Here is a 17,696-nt window from a genome sequence, read left to right as displayed (position 1 = left end):
TATATATATATTGTTAGTTCATGATGCCTAATGCATTAACTAATGTTAAAGAATGGAAACTTGTTAAGTGTTAACAAATTTTGAGTTCTAAAGACACCTTTAGTATTGTCTAATCAATGTTTAACTCATCTGCCTCAATAATGTGATGTTTTTGAGTTGTCTGGTATTTATTTTTTTGCATAATTTAATATAATTTATTATATATTTATCATTATTTTGATTATTATAATGAATTATCTTTATTTGTGGACCTTTTCAGCAAATGTTGATAAGTGATTATTTGCAATTAACTTGATTAATTAATCTCCATATCATGTAATTCATTGATTAAAAATGTTATTCCATTGACAGCCCTAATTATATTATATTGGTTATAATTGAGCTTAGTCATAGATACCCCCACAGCCCCACAAAAGCAAAAGTATGTTCCTATTGACTCATTCTGGATATAAGTAAACATAATCATTAATATTAACAGGATACTTCACCCAGCTATAACTATGCCATAATTTTCTTACCCTCATGTTGTTCCAAAAATATAATACATTTATGCATTTTGCAGTCGCTTTTTTTCCAAAGCGACTTAAAGTGCATTTGAGCTATACATTTTTTATCAGTTTGTGTGTTCTCTGGGAATCAAACCCATGACACTGGCTACAGGAACCTTTCTTCCAAGGAACACAAAAGGAGATGTTAGGCAGAGTCTCAGTCCCCATTTACCTTAAAGGAATAGTTCACCCAAAAATGAAAATTCTCTCATCATTTACTTACCCTCATACCATCCCAGATGTGTATGATTTTTTTTTTTTCCTGCAAAACACAAATTAAGATTTTTATAAGAATATCTCAGCTCTGTAGTGAATGGGTGCCAAATTTTTGATGCTCCAAAAAGCACATGAAGGCAGCATAAAAGTAATCCATAAGACTCCAGTGGTTAAATCTTTATCTTCAGAATTGATATGATAGGTGTGGGTGAGAAACAGATAAATATTTGTCAATTTTTGTTAGAAATTCTTCTCCCTGCCCAATAGGGGGCATATGCATGTAGAATGTGAATCACCAAAAACACAAGAAGAAGAATGTGAAAGTTAAAGTGGAGATTGACTGAGCAGGGAAGATCATTTTTAGTAAAAAATGGACTTAAATGTTGATCTGTTTCTCACCCACACCTATCATATTACTTCTGAAGACATGGATTTAACCACTAGAGACATATGATTACTTTTATGCTGACTTATGTGATTTCTGGAGCTTCAAAATTTTGGCATCCATTCACTTGCATTGTATGGACCAAAAGAGCTGAGACATTATTCTAAAAATCTTTATTTGTGTTCTGCTGAAGAAAGTCATACACATCCAGAATGGTATAAGGGTGAGTAGATGATAAGAGAATTTTCATTTTGGGTGAACTATTCCTTTAAGTGTTTGAAACAACATAAGGGTAAATTGAATAAAATAACTAACCTTTAAAATGTTGCCATTATTGCAATGATTAACCTTTTAACTAAAATAATCTATTATGTGCGTGAAATGCGGACTCGTGAACTTGTTTGGCTTATGTTTTAGTGGAAATCATGGAGAAACTTTCTCTTGAGAAAGGTCTAGCAGCTAATTTAAATAACTTAAAGCAAAATCTGAATCTTTCCAAGTACCATATGGAACCTGCTTAAGTATCCCTAGGTTACATGTACAGTTTGGAATCACTGCTTTAGTATACTTTAGTCCAGAGAGTATGGGCATAGTTCTAGCTTTGTAATAATTTTTTTAGGGGTGGGGGTTGGGGTGGAGGGAAAAGAGAGAAGGATCTTCGTTGTCCCTGAAATACGAGGCAAACTTACAACGCAGTACATGCAGTCTATTTCTCTCTGCTGCGGATTCTGTTATGGTGAGGTTGCCAAAACATTACAGTCCTTTAAATAAAGACATTACATGTTATGGTGTCAGAAATTCTATTAAAAATCACAATGTAGTCTAAAATAAAAACAATAGCAAAATTATATAAAAACTTGATATAAATACCAAACAAAAACCCAAAATCCAAAAACACAGTTAACAGCATGCAATTACAGTTTCAGTGGATGCAACTACAGTAGAATTTTACAAAAAGGTTTGAAAAATGCCATGACATAAAACACATCTGTTCTACATTTAAATGTAAACACGCATTACCATACTTAAAGTGCAATACAAAGTTTGCTTTGTTTGGTTTTTATATCTGAGTGCAAGAAACACTAGATATTTAATTAATTTGGTATGTTAAGTAATATTCTCTGTCATTAACATAATAAACATAACATAATAAACTCTGCTGAACTTATTGCATGCACTGTAACATTATTTCAAGAATTACATAATAAATGCAAATTGTTGAGGTATTTTGTTCACAAAATAAATTGAACAATGATGTAAATGTATGTTACAAGAGCACAAGAGCAATATGTTTGTTCGCCATTGCTGCTTTTAAGCCACACCACTTTATATTTGTTGAAAGACATTAATCAAAACACAGGACAAGCATATTTCTTATTCTTATAAATTATGTTTCATGATTATAGCTTTATAAAATCAGATTCTATGAGCACAATACAGAATAACACTCTGACTTTAAAAAGATGTAAGCCTAACAACAATATTCCTTTAAGAACATGATAATTTGATTAATCTATAAATGTAACATGACATAGTTGATATTTGAGTGAACAATAAGCTCAAGACATTCTGTGCCTTTCCACATTCAGATGGAAAAGAAGACAGGTCACCTGGGAGTACTAAACTGTCAAGAGTAGAAAGAGCCATTAAAAAGGCCAGGATGACAAATTTAAAAATGGAAAGCAGAACAATACAGTCAGTTTTTTTTTACAAGTCACCACCCCTGTTTTCACTGGCTCTCTGCGCCTTCTTGGTTTATGTGTCCGGGAGAGTGTGGGACAGCAGACGAGTACAGGAAGAAGGCTCTTTTTCATTTCTCAAGAGAGGCTGAAATTACAGCTGTGGAAAGATGATGAACCAAAACCACATCAGTTTATGTTCGAAATGTAATACAATCTTCTGACTGTCAAATGCATTCACTAATGTATGTATTTAAGCCTTATAACCTAATGGTCGTTCACAGATATAGTGATTTTAGCACAGGTTGCTGGACTGTTGGCCACAGAACATTAATAGTGGGCTGCGCAATTGGCCACAGCTTTTGAAAATCTGATCAGAAATATGATGCATTGCCTGTAAATACAGTGGCAAGAAAAATATGTGAACACTTTGGAATTATCTGCATTTATGTATAAATCTGACTTAAAATCTGGTTTGAACTTACAATAATGAACAAACACAATCTGTTTTAACAAATAACACACAAATTATTGTATTGTTCTTGTACATACTGAATACATCATTCAAATATTCACAGTGTAGGTTGGAAAAAGTATGTGAACCCCTAGGCTAATGACGTTAACTAAAGCTAATAAGAGTCAGAAGTTGGCAAACCTAGCATCCAATTAATGAAACGAGATTGGAGGTGTGGGTTAGAGCTGCTTTGACTTATAAAAAGCACTCAGACATTCTGAGTTTGCTATTCATAAGAAGCATCTGCTGACATTGACCATGTCTCACAAAAAAGAGATTTCAGAAGTCCTATGATCAAGAATTGTTGCTTTGCTTGAAGCTAGAAAGGGTTACAAAGTTATCTCGAACATCTTAGATATTCATCTGTCCACAGTTAGACAAACTGTCTATAAATGGAGACAATTTATTACTGTGGCTACTCTCCCTAGAAGTGGCTGTCCAGCCAAGATGACTCAAAGGGCACACTGCAGAATGCTCAATGAGGTAAAAAAATAAATAAAAAAGAACCCTAATGTGACAGCTTAAGACTTGAAATCATTGGAACTGGTTAACATCTCTGATCATTAGACTTTTATATGGAAAACATTAAACAGGCATGGTGTCCATGGCAGGACACCACGAAGGAAGCCGCTGCTTTCCAACAAAAACATTGCTGTGTGCCTGAAGTCTGCCAATGACCACCTTGATACTCCACAAGGCTACTGGGAAAATGTTTTGTGGATTGCTGAAACTACTGTTGAATTGTTTGGGAAGAACATGCAGCATAATGTATGCAGTAAAAAGGGCACCGCATACAAACATGAAATCATCATCCTAACTGTGAAGTACGGTGGAGGGAGCATCATGATTTGGGGCTGCTTTCATTCTTTGGGGCCTGGACTGCTTGCCATCATTGAGAGAAATATGAATTCCCAAGTTTATCAAGATATCCTACAGGATAATGTCAGGGTGGCTGTGCTCCAGCTGAAGCTCAGTAGAAGTTGGGTGATGCAGCAGGACAGTGACCCTAAACATTGAAGTAAATCCACTACAGAATGGCTTCAAAAAATAAAATAAATCCACCTTTTGGTGTGGCCCAGTCAGAGCCCAGACCTTAACCTAATAGAGATGCTGTGGAATGAACTCAAGAGAGACATTTACACCAGACATCCTAAGAATATGGCTAAGCTGAAGCGGTTCCCAAAATTCCTTCTTAACGTTTTGCAGGTCTAATCCGCAGCTACCGGAAATGCTTGGTTGAGGTTATTGCTGCCAAAGGTGGATCAACCAGTTATTAAATCCAAGGGTTCACTTACTTTTTCAACAGCACAGTGAATGTTTAATGGAATGTGTTTAATAAAGACATGAAAGATTATAATTGTTTGAATGTTGTTAGCTTAAGAACATTGTTGTTTGTCTTTGTGATTTTGATGAAGATGAGATCATATTCTATGACCAATTGATGCAGAAAACCAGCTAATTCCAAGGGGTTCATATACTTTTTCTTGACACTGTATAATTTGTCATCCTATTTTGACAAGAAGATTTAAATTGAGTCACTATCAACTGCCATTGTATTGAATTCAGCGAATGGGGCTTCCTTTAAAATTCCTCCTTTTGTGTTCCGCAGAATATAAAAAGATAAATTGGTTCGGAACGATATGAGGGTAAATTTAAATTTTTGGGTAAACTGTTCCTTTAACTTCTCCATCTTGCCTAAACTCAACTACCTCATCTCGGAGCATACATATTGGATGAACTCTAATGTCTTCACTCCCACTGGTAGTCCCCACCTTGTGTCACTGCTCACTCAAATAAACTCTTCTCAACTTTGTCAATGGACATTCTCACAGAGTAAACAGCCGCTGTCACTCATGTTGGCAGAAATAAATTCTCATTGAAAATGCATGACTTTCAATCGCTTTGTCACAGCAGATCATGTATGTGTGAACACCACTAAGGAATTGTGACACAAAAAGCAGGTGGACCTTTTCGAGTAGGGTGCACTTTGCTGGTCTTCGCTCCACTGCTTTGAGACAGAGTTTCCATAATCCACTGAAGAGAAGATGTACAGAACTCCATCTGCATATAGGTGAGTATTTAGCTTTGAACGGCAGACTTACATATAAAGTTTAATATAGATATCACAACATGTGCTCTTACATCTGATTCTAGTGTTCTCAGTCTGCGATCAACATCTCTGATCTCTGCAACCTGTTTGAGAACACCATCCACTCTGCAACATGCACAAAGATAGACACGTCAACATTCTGCAGTATCTTAAAGAAACAACATTGTATTTGTAACATTGTATTGTAAGACCTTATTTGCTTTTGAATCTGTTAACCTCTTTAACTCTTTAACAATTTTTCACACTCAAAATTAAAAGCTCACCATTTACACATACTGTACTCAACGCATACATCTCAAATAAAATAAAAGGACTCCAATTATTCATGAAAGTATATATGTTATGATGAATCAAAAATAAAAAAATCTTTTTTTTTGTCCTAAATTTGTAAGCATGTAATTCTGGTTCTGTTCACTCCATCTCACTCCAAAAAGTCTTATTTTATTCCACTACTAGAAAAAAGAAAGAATCCTCTATCACCTTCCGTCACAAAATGCCAATCTGAAATGTAGGTGGCGCTCTAACGCATTTAAGCCCTAACAGATGTGCTCGTCCATAGACATTCAGTCTAATTTTCAGTTCATGCACTAACCCCATTGTTTCATGGAATATCTCTGCCTCTGAGTGGACTAGAAGCTCAATCTGTCATTAGAAAGTGCAAAAATGATGTATAACATTTATCATCAATAGTCGATAACATATATTTACGATAACTTGTTTAGCATGCTTTACCTTCTGGACCGCATATTTTGTTCTGAACATCTAAGATATAACATTGGATTATACACACAAGCAAGCTCACAGACAAGTAACAAATGGCTAATTTTTTTTAAAACTGCCTAAGGTAAAAGCAGATATACAGTTTTAAGCTATTTGGGGCTTATAGCAGCAGTGACCAGCGCATTAAAACAGATGTTTGTATTTGATGTCTTACATATATCATATATTTCACTTTGCGATTCTTTTGCAAATCTTTCAAACTGTGGTATTAGGGCAACAAAATAAACTGTACAGTCGCATTCCTGAGAATGAGAGCTTTCATTTGATATCTGTCTATTTAAGTGATATTTGAAAGACTTTTATATTCATATCAATATTTCTACCACATGACCACTAAGTGGCACTGATTTGCGACTTGCATGTTTTTTGGCCTTATTTTGTTATTTTATGTAACATAAATGTAGAAGTTATCTGAAAAGTTCAGATTCTAAGCTTTCAAACAATACCAAATGTGCCTGACTTATGTATTCAGACACTTGAACATTTTAAGCGTACATTTTTTTGACATAGCGCTCCCTTTTAGACCCGCCGGTGGGTCCCCAGGGTTAAGGAGGAGTCATCAATTATTCAGAATTGTATTTTTCTCCCTGTGGTCCACTTTTCTTTTTTTTTTTCTTTTTATTTCCTAAGCAAAATTACATTTTCCAACTACATTACATTGACTATTTTCCAACCTCTCCCTGAACTTTAGAATTAGGGCCATTTTGCTTTTGTACCTTAAAGGCTTTTATGTAAACACCCTATTCCAAAGTGAAATAGGTAACAGTGCTTAATAACAGGTTGCAGGTTTGCCATCTGGGTCAATATTGTGCTACATCCTTCAATAAAAGCTCCTTTTCAAAACCTGCATTAAATTTGAAACAATCCGTGCTGAAATTCTACACACAAATTGTAAAGGTTGGACTGATTTAAAAAAAAATAATAATAATAATCTGTTAAAGCATAATTTTCTGTAAAGCTGCTTTGAAATGGTGTGTGTTGTGTAAAGCACTATACAAATAAAGATGACTTGACCAGGGCCCTTTTTAAAGACATTTGTTTTTTTTTTTTACTTGTTTCAAATGTTATGCAGAACTGTGGGTGCTACCCCACAGCCAGGAACATCAGGAAATTCCGTTAACTTCTCCAACATCTTTAATTGGTAGTTATATATAACAATTAATAATAGTACATTAAAGCTTTGGTTGTTTAGGAATACTAGTATCCTATCTCAAACTAATTTCCTCACTGAGTGGGCTAAGTTGCTGAATACCTAATAGGTGTTGTTTATATGTACAGTGGCCCCAAAAAGTATTTGGACATTTAGGCTGCACTTAAAAACATATGTTTTACATTGCGTTAGAGAACAAAACATCAAACCAAATGGCATTTATTGTGAACATAGCATGAGCACAATTTTCAAGCAAAACGTTTAACATAAAATAAGCTTGTGAGGTTTTAAATTATAGAACAATAGGATCAACTTTATATTAGATGTCTCTAACTACTATGTACTTAAGCATTTGATCCAATGTACTTATGTATATTTGTGTTGTTGCACTGTACTTACATTTAAAGTACCTGTATTTAATTACATCTGTAGTTTTTATTTTTAACCTAACCCCTAACCCTAAACCTAATCATAACCCCTAGCCCTACTCCTAAACATACCCGTGAATTGTTTTGCAGAACAACATGTAGTTACACAATAAATATATGGTATTGTATGCATTTTAATGTAAGTACATAGTAGTTAAAGACACCTAATATAAACAAAATTTATTTTCTCTGAACTTATTTCACTGTTCTCAGCCATTTCTGCAATTACTTTTTATCAACTGGTGTGGCAGTGATTTTTAGTGGATGTATGAAGTCAGTGCCCCTCAAATTCCCTTCAAATTCACACAGGTGTCCGAGTAACCATAGGTGTAGTTCATCATTATTTTTGTTAAATGTTTTGCATTGAAAGTGTGCTCATGCTATATTTCTTACAATAAATGCCACTTTTATACATTTTGTTATCTAATGCAATAAAATGTGTATATTTTTATGTGCAGCTTAAGTGTCCAAATACTTTCTGGGGCCACTGTAAATGTGTAAATGTATCTGTCTGATGTTAGAAAGTTGTAGAAGCCATTTTTGCAGTCTTTTCTGACTCACATTTTTTTATATTAACTCTTTAAAGGTTTGCATTGGTTGGGTACTCACTTGGCAGAAATCTGTTTTAGCCTCTCAGAGTCTGTCCCTTTTTGTTTTTTGTACTCGATAGCCAGGAAGTTTTCCTTCTGCAGGGTCTCCCATTTTACCAATTTGTTAGCTTCTTTACCCTTCAAATCCAAGGCTATTTAAAAAGAAAAATGAAAGACACATACATCAATTGACATATTTAATCTAAAATACAATTTGAGGAACTGGATTGTTCCTTAATACTAGTGATAGACTCATAATGCGTTTGACCAATATATATATATATATATACACACACACACACACACACACACACACACACAGTGCTGTGATCCTGATTTCTTCTGTTTTAGTATTTCCTCCCTTAGTTACTAAATCCCCAAATCTATGAAACTTCATTCATAATGGGGTTCAGCGGGTCTAGACACACCCAGGCCTGATTACTGCCAACCCTGTTCAATCAAATCAACACCTAAATAGGTCTTTTTCAGCGGCATGAAGTTGGCTTAAAGGTCTCACCCAGTAGCACACTGTGCCATGGTCGAAAGATATTCCAGAAATGATGAGGAAAAAGGTGATTGAAATACATCAGTCTGGGAAGGGTTACAAAGCTATTTAAAAGGCTCTGAGACTCCAAAGAACCACAGTGAGAGCCATTATCTCCAAAGGGAGAAAACTTGGCACAGTAGTGAACCTTCACAGAAGTGGCCGACCTTCCGAAATTCCTCCAAGAGCATAACGATGACTCATCCAGGAAGTCATAAAAAAATCCATGGACAACATCCAAGGAACTGCAGGCCTCTCTCGCATCAATAAAGGCCACTGTTCATGACTCCACTATCAGAAAGACACTGGTCAAAAATGCCATCCATGGAAAAGTGGTGAGGCAAAAACCACTGCTAACCCAGCAGAGCATTAAGGCTCATTTGAATTTTGCCAAAACACACCTTGATGATCCTCAAACTTTTTGGGAGAATGTTCTGTGGACTGATGAGACGAAAGTGGAACTGTTTGAAAGACAGGGGTCCCGTTACATCTGGTGTAAATCAAACACCGAATTCTACAAAAAGAACATCATACCTACGGTCAAGCAAGGTGGTGCTAGTGTGATGGTGTGGGGATGCTTTGCTGCTTCAGGGCCAGGGCGACTTGCAATAATTGAGGGAAACATGAATTCTGCTCTCTACCAGAAAATCCTAAAGGAGAACGTCCGGTCATCAGTCCGTGAGTTGAAGCTCAAGTGCAATTGGATTATAAAGCAAGACAATGATCCAATGCATATGAGTAAGTCCACCTCTGAATGGCTCAAAAGAAGCTAAATTAAAGTTTTGCAGTGGCCTAATCAAAGTCCTGACTTGAACCCGATTTAAATGCTGTGGCAGGACTTTAAACGGGCAGTTTGTGCTCGAAAACCCTCCAATGTGGCTGAACTAAAGCAGTTCTACAAAGAAGAGTGGGCCAAAATTCCACCACAGCGTTGTGAAAGACTGATCTCTGTTATCAGAAGTGTTTGGTTGCAGTTGCTGCTGCTAAAGGTGGCACAACCAGCTATTAAGTTTAAAGGGGCAGTTAGATTTTCACATGGGTGATATAGGAGTTGGATAACCATACAAAACATATTTGAAAACTTTATTTTGTGTTTACTCAGGTTGCCTTTGTTGTATGTTATATCTCGTTTGAAGATCTAAAAAAAATGTAGTATGAAAAATGCACAAAAGCAGAAGAAATCAGGAAATAAGTGCTGCTATTCCTAAGTTCTCTAATGACCAAAACAACCAACAAGCCATTTCAGTACTGTATGCAAACAACTATATTCACAGGTAAAGAAACTTACACAAAGCTGATGTGTGAATATTTTTTTTTATGTCATAATTATTTTGCATGTCCCAGGTTAATATGCAGGGTCAACTATAAGTAGGATGATTTCACCTAAAAGTATAACACTGTGGCGCTAACAAAGCATTCCCGTTTTTCCAGCCTGAGACAGCTACATTGCCTCAACCGATTGTCTGAGTTTGCAAGACTATTAGTTTGTACAACCAATGGAAGACGGGGGGTGTTTTTTGGAATCTTTTTGAAAAAAGTGATTGTTTGAAACTCCGTTTGGTGGCACTATTGATGTAGAAATAACACACATAAGCTTTAATGTATTTTCTGCATAAATTACTCTTTTTACATAATAGTCATTTATTTCAAGTGTGAAACACATAGCTAAACAGTTAGACAGATCCCAAAACAAATCATTTTTATAATGCCTGTTTTTATAACTTAGTATTTCTAATAAAAGTAACACTTTATTTTAATGTGTCCTGTTACACATATTACATGTATTTACTATAGTAATAACAGTCAATTATGCACAATTACAAGCAACTAACCCTACACCAAACCCTTACCCTAAACATATAGTAAGTATATGTTGTTAATTAGTAATAATCAGTAATTATTTTGTAATTACACATTAAAATAACGTGTAACCCTAATAAATATAACTTTTTTGTTAGAATATCTATTATTGTGCCAAAAAGCTGAAATAAACACTAATTAAATATAGTTTCTGCATAACATAAAAATAATCTATATTGTAGTGGGGGTAAAAATTATATTTGGCGGTCTCTACCAAACACTAAGCAAGTTGCTCTGCTTGGTTGTAATCATTTTCTAACTTTACCAAAATGGTGGATTTTGGTGGATGGCACTTTGCGAATGTTTCTTTTGATGAAGAGATTGATGTGGGACAAGATGATGAAGGGTGGAGCGAGAGTTGGACGAGAATGATACTCCACTATCAGATTGTAACGCTGAAACTTCCAGTATGTGTCACTGCGCTCCTGAACCTTAGAAAAGGTGTAGCTGCAGAGACAGACACAAAGAGAAGAGAATTTTCACAAATACACAGATGGATGGATGAATACACAGCAAAACAAAAATCATTTTCATCATCCCTTAAGCAAAATACATTTGCTTGAAAATAAAACTTTTTTTCAGAGAATATATCTTGAATTAAGTTTGTTTTTCTTACCCCACTTTGCAATTTTATGTTATTTTAAGCATAAATTTAAAAATATATATATAAGATTTATTTCAAAGTCTTAAACTGTAAACTGTCAAGCAACTTAACTTTAAACACACTGATTAAGAAGAAAATGATTTTTGCTGTGTAGAACACTGGCTAAACAGTTGGAATGGATAAACAGACAGATGAATACCTGAATGTGGCAATGAGCAGGTTGACAAGTAAGATGTTGGTGACCAGTAGGAAGATAACCAGCAAAATGACCACAAGCCAGTTGTGGCTGGTATCTCTACATGGCTCTTCTCCTTCATTAACCAGTGTCAGATTATCTGTGCAGTCCCTATCCCAGGATTTACCAGCTTAACACACACACACACACACACACACACACAGAGAAAAACAACTGAGTCAGTGTATGCCAACAAAAACGCTGCAAAATATTCTTAGTATTCATGGTCAGAAGTGAACATACTGTCTATTTCCTCCACAGGAATCTGTCCAAATATATGCAAATATGGTCTGTACAACACCCGTCGAAACACCCTATCAGGTCTCGGATCATATGTGTACAGTAGAGCCTGATTGGCCACTCCATAAGCACACAGCCACACCGCCAGAAAGAATAAGAAGAAAAATGCATCCTTCATCTGTTGTTCAAGAAAATTTACCCCGAAACAGGAAGACAAGAGAAATGATACTTGATTATAAAATAATTCCAGTGAAAAAAAAACATTTCTTTTTTATTATTTATTTATTTTGACTGATATTTGGCTGATTTCTACGGTCCTTCTTTTTTCATTGAACACAAGTAATGATAGAAATTCACTAACCCCCAGTGAAACTTTATCATTAAGATTATTTCAGATTAAAGGAATTTTGGGGAGTTTAAAACAAGCTAAGCTCCATCAAAAGCTTATGTGACCTGCTGCCAATTGCCACAGAAATTAATTTAGAAAATAATGCAGAAATGTGCAACTCAAGTTGTGCGCAGGTTATCAGGTTAACTGCTGTTACGCGAGTTGAAAATTACATATAATTTTGCACAGACAAGGACAGTAAACTATTTTCATCACACTAGTCTCATGCAATCACATACTGTATAATGTTTAAGTTGTGGTTATACTTTCGACACTGTGTATTTTAACATTTATCCCCCATTTATTTATCAACTATGCAACAATCTTTCAGTTCACTGAAGTTGGTCACCTCACCATTTTGCCCAATATGATGATTTTCGGGCCCAGCTGTTTGTGAATGGTGAAAATGTGAATGAGTCGGAGTGTGAAGACCATGTAGTCCATGCACAATATGCCACGTCCCATGTTGAATGACCAACTGAACATCCTGAGACAGACACATTTACACATACGCACATGAATCCAGGCCACAAAAATGTAGAAGAATGCTTACCACTAAGGTTTGATTAAAAACTGCTAAATTGTGACACCTGCACCAACAATAGCTATTTTTGAGAAGACTGAATCACATGTTTTTGATTAAATAAAAAATTAGAGAGGAAATCAGAAGCATCATGCCTATTCAAACATGCCCCTTCAGATTTTTGAATATAACTTCCAAAAATGTTTCATAATTTACATCTTTTATGATTAAGTTACTTGATTATTATAAGTTAAAAAATGTAAAAAAAAAAAAAAAAAAAAAATGTTTGTCTAAAAGACTGTCAGAAAGCATCACAAGATTTTGACATTTACATGTCTAAATTTGGTCAGTCCACTCAATTCATACCTTCTGATGGGGTTAATCCATCTTAAGTGGTCCAACATAGGTTGCTTTACCATTTTTAATTTTCCTAATTGTTTTTTTTTTTTTTTTTTTTTTTTTTTGAGTGATTGACATAGATTTATGTAACCCCCTTAATCCTCTCATTGCAAAAGAGGAACACATACAAACAGGGGTGAGGATTTGACCCCTCACAATATTTCCGAGAGATTGAGTGAGGAAATCTCACAGCTTCTAATCAAACATGTAGCTTGCAATTGTGGTATGTCAATCATAAACATAAGTAGTGTAAAATACTGTTCATTTTTATTATTTGTTATGCTTATAATACATCTGTTCATTTCTCAAAATGCATTAATAAAATAGGCTTTTCCACATATTTATACTAGCCCTAGCTCTGTAACCAGTGGAATCTCAAACTCAACATTTTTACAGAAGAATGCTACTATAGAGGACTTATATCTTTGAAAATTTCAGGTTCCTATCTGGTCCCACACAAGAGATAATCAATCCGAAAATGAAAAATTCCACTTTTTCGACCCCATAAAAAAATACAAATTAAGAGAAGTCTCAAACACTATACTTACCTAGGTATCCCCTAAAAACATTTAGAACTGAGACTCGAACCCTTTCCATTATAAATTGTCAGTAAAAGTGGAACTTTCCTCGATCTTGATCATTACATTAGGACTTAAATTCTAAGTCTAAGGAACAAGAGTGTGCAAAATGTTTATATATGGACATGTTGTAATGATGAGTCAGCGGAGCTGGGATCCATGTGCAGCTTTATTAACAGTAAACGTAGTAATATAGACAGGCAAGGATAAATCACCAGCAATAGTAGTATCCAAGGTAAATCAGAGAGATAGTCACAAAACAGGCAAGAGGTCAGGGCAGGCGGCAGGTAATCACAGGTAATATCCAGGTAAACAAAGCAGTAACAGTAGGCAGGCAGCAAAGGGCAAAACAGGGTAAACAGTCCAGGATCATACACAGGTTAGCCAGTAAATACAGATAATGCTCAGAAATGTCAGCCAGGGCAAATCAAGACTTCTCATAGACAGAGAGTGAGTCTTAAATAGCTGAGTAGATAGGCAACAGGTGAGGAGGTAATCAGTGCCAGGTACGGGGATTATGGGAAATGGAGTCCGGAGAGTTAGAGTCAATACTCAGGTGATAGAGCCCTCTGGTGGTGAGCGGGAGGAACTACAGAGGTGGGATTCGTGACACATGTACTGTACCTTGTAATGTGCTCTAGAAATCAGTTTTCATTCCAAGGAGCTAGGACCACCCTGAGATGAGATATTGAGGTTTCCGTAAACATCTGTATAATCAAAATATGTTGTGCGCCATGACACAAAGATGGCCACCGTGGTTAAACCAAGTTATTTTAAATATAAAAATAAAAAACTGGTGGTTTTGCAATACCAATACATAGAGGTAATTAGAGGTCGACTGATATATCAGATTTGCCGATTAATCGGCACCGATAACAGATTTCTGGCAAAAATCCACACTGATAGTTTTTCCCTGTTGCATCTGGTGCTGGAGCAGCTGTGAAGGGTCCGCTGTCGCTATACAGTATGAGAGCGGCCTCTAGAGGAGAAATAAAAACTATCACTTCACTGATGCCTTGTGGTGTTTGTTTTGATGCGAGACTACACACTGCATGGAGGGGAACACTTCAGATGCGGATTTAAAACATCAAAAACGAAAAGGTATGTACACTACAGTACACGCTGTCATATCATTATAAAGTAATTAATTTGCTGACTAGATGCTGTATTAGTACAGAAGAGCAGTATGTTTGCTGACAAGGCTGAGAGGACACTAACATTAAAGCTAACCTCAAGCAGTTAGAACAATGTGACAAAAATACACGCAAGTCCAACCCAAATGTTTAAATGTCATGATTGTTACCATCTATTACCATCTATTTGCATTAGTTTATATCCAGCTGGTCACGTTTATGCATTCGTTAGCCAGCTAAGTTACATATTTAAAGTTAGTGACATGAGAAAGCAAATTAATATCTTCATGCAGCCAAGAGAAACGTTTAAACAAATCAGAAACGCATCTAATTTCAATTAAAAAAATGTATCCTCACTGTAATATGATGACTTCAGATCGATCACATTCTTGCGCTATAAAAGGCTAGATGCAGTGCAACAAATAGAGTTTTGTCTCAATATGCTTTTAAAGTTCTTTTTAATTAGACACCTCATCTAAAAAACAGCGATCCTGCACTAGATGCTGAATAAACAAAGACGTTCGTGTTCGTGTGCGTTTACATAGAAAAACAAATGGATGGTTGCAAAAGCATTCGTTGTGAACAGCCCCGTACAGTTGGTGGAGTTCTTTGGCCATTGCATCTTGCTCTCTTATAAGCATTTCTCAGATTAAGCAATGAGTTGTTTAAATGCTATGTCAGGAAAGATGTTCAACTTGGAAATGTGTGTCTCGAGATCCTCGGGTTCGGTTCCACCTGTTTGAACAGCTCCTGGCCTGGGCTCATAGTCTGAGCCGCTTCACCACCAAGTTCAGCTGGATACCATTGCTATCTGTGAATATTGCTACTCTACATTCAACTGTACTGAATAAAAAACAATGTGGTATTTCTCTGTTATTATGAAGCTTAAAAATATTATGAAACTTTAAAATTCGAATATTAGTATTATATTCATGTCTATATATTAATTTCATTTAAAAAAGTACAATACCTTTTCATGGTTCAGTCAGTAATATTTATTTTTGTAATAAAGTTCAGCACTATTTTACTTTGAGTGTTATTTTTTCATTCAGTATCAATTTTAAAAACTATCGGTTGATTAATCGGTTATCGGCAGGTACTGCCCAACTTAGTTATCGGTATTGGTAAAATCCACTATCCTCTAGAGGTAATCACTTAAAAATAAAATTGGAAAATTAAAAATGGTCAAGCAACCAACTTTACAATTATTGAACCACTTCAGATGGATTGACCCGATGATAACTTGCTCTAAACAAAACAAATTCTGTCATCATCTTCCTTCCCTTATGCCAATCCAAACTCATATGACTTTTCTCACGTGTAATACAACAACAGTTCTTTTGGACTCAAAACTCCAAATTCAAAATATGGGATGTAAAAAAAAACTAATAAAAACCTGGAAATAAACAAAAGGTTTTAGGATATTGAAAAATATATGAACATAATATATGAATATAACATATAAACAAATATGTGATATTGACCATGTTCATGTCAAGATGTTCTTTTTAACATTTTCAAATCATGCTGGATGACATGAATCATTAGGTTTTCCACAAACTTGTGGAGTTCATACTAGCTCGAGTTCATGCTGTCATTAAAGAAAATGGGGAGACATACCAAATGCTGATGCTGATATTACACTAAATAACTATTAGTTTAATTAATATTAAAATAACTATAAATAACTTATATAGAACTATTAAATTAGATAAAGGCACATATAGCTGTGGGGAGATCAGTGAGGAAAATGGAGTTTTAGTGTTTGCATCAAACACGAAAAAAAAAGTCTGATGCAAACACTAAAACTCAGTTTTCCTCACTGATCTCCCCACAGCTATATGTGGCTAGTGATTCACCATATTCATTGTATACATATAGAGAATTGTCCCCTAGTGGAAATGTTCTCCTAATTCCATTCAGAGATACAGGACTTACTGTAAAGAGCCATTACCTGCAGAACATACCAGCGATGAAGAGGGAGATGGCAAGGACATCAAACTTATTCCACACATCCTGAACATACAGCATCAACCTCTGACCAACAGTCTTACTGCCCACAATAAATGTCTGTGAGTAAAAGAAGACAATTAATGGGTTATTAACCTTACACGTCTATCACAAGTGTCTAATTACCATAATCTGTGTTTGATTGAAAACTGTTGTTTGAGAGATTTACACTCCTGCACTAATCTTTACACACACTATGCACATTTTGATATTGAAATATTTTGATGCATGTAACTTTTGTGAACTTAAGTTTTCTTTTTTTTTTTTTTTGGTCATAATATACTAACTGTCATGTTATTTCACTTTCTGTCTTCTGTGGCACACAGAAGAAGAAATGTTGAAGAAGTGTACTGTACTGACCACTCTTTTCCATATAATGAGACTGAATGGGAATCTGAGTTGTTGAGCTCCAAAATGACAAAAAGTACCAGAAAAGATTCATAACTGTAGTTCACACAACTTGTGCGCTATATTCCAAGCTTTCTGAGGCCATACAATAGGTTTTTATGTGGCAAACAGACATTATTCACTGAAAATGTTGCCCTCTGCTGCCCGCATCCATTTAACGTTGTGCAACCCCGCATACACATGCGTACACATGCGTGGACATTGTATTTTGGCTTCGTTGTATGCATAATTTCATTTCATTTAAACTGACTGACCTTAGTTCAGAAGACTCTGGGCTCTCAGGAAAGGTTTCAACTTTGTCATGTGACCAAACAACATGGTGCCGATCACAGCGCAGTTTGTCTTTGGGAGAAACGCCAACAAAACTTAATCTG

The 17,696-nt window shown here is 35.5% G+C and overlaps 1 protein-coding gene across 1 annotated transcript in view; it reads right to left on the bottom strand.

Annotated features, from left to right (window-relative positions):
- Positions 1-1,339: 1,339 nt before the first annotated feature.
- The window catches only part of LOC127423326 (transient receptor potential cation channel subfamily M member 4-like), a 61,479-nt gene continuing 45,122 nt past the window's right edge, over positions 1,340-17,696 (bottom strand). The window contains exons 20-28 of the mRNA XM_051667524.1: positions 16,859-16,974; positions 12,626-12,758; positions 11,887-12,061; positions 11,608-11,773; positions 11,070-11,251; positions 8,420-8,552; positions 5,485-5,557; positions 5,310-5,403; positions 1,340-2,988 (exon numbers count right to left, since the gene is read on the bottom strand). Coding sequence (XP_051523484.1) covers positions 2,960-2,988; positions 5,310-5,403; positions 5,485-5,557; positions 8,420-8,552; positions 11,070-11,251; positions 11,608-11,773; positions 11,887-12,061; positions 12,626-12,758; positions 16,859-16,974 — 1,101 coding nt within the window. The 3' untranslated portion in view covers positions 1,340-2,959. The remainder of the gene's footprint in view (positions 2,989-5,309; positions 5,404-5,484; positions 5,558-8,419; positions 8,553-11,069; positions 11,252-11,607; positions 11,774-11,886; positions 12,062-12,625; positions 12,759-16,858; positions 16,975-17,696) is intronic.

The sequence above is a fragment of the Myxocyprinus asiaticus genome, chromosome 32 (assembly GCF_019703515.2).
Source record: "Myxocyprinus asiaticus isolate MX2 ecotype Aquarium Trade chromosome 32, UBuf_Myxa_2, whole genome shotgun sequence".
Lineage (NCBI taxonomy): Eukaryota > Metazoa > Chordata > Actinopteri > Cypriniformes > Catostomidae > Myxocyprinus > Myxocyprinus asiaticus.
Note: the sequence above shows the minus strand (reverse complement) of the source record. Positions and strands in the feature narration are given on the sequence as shown.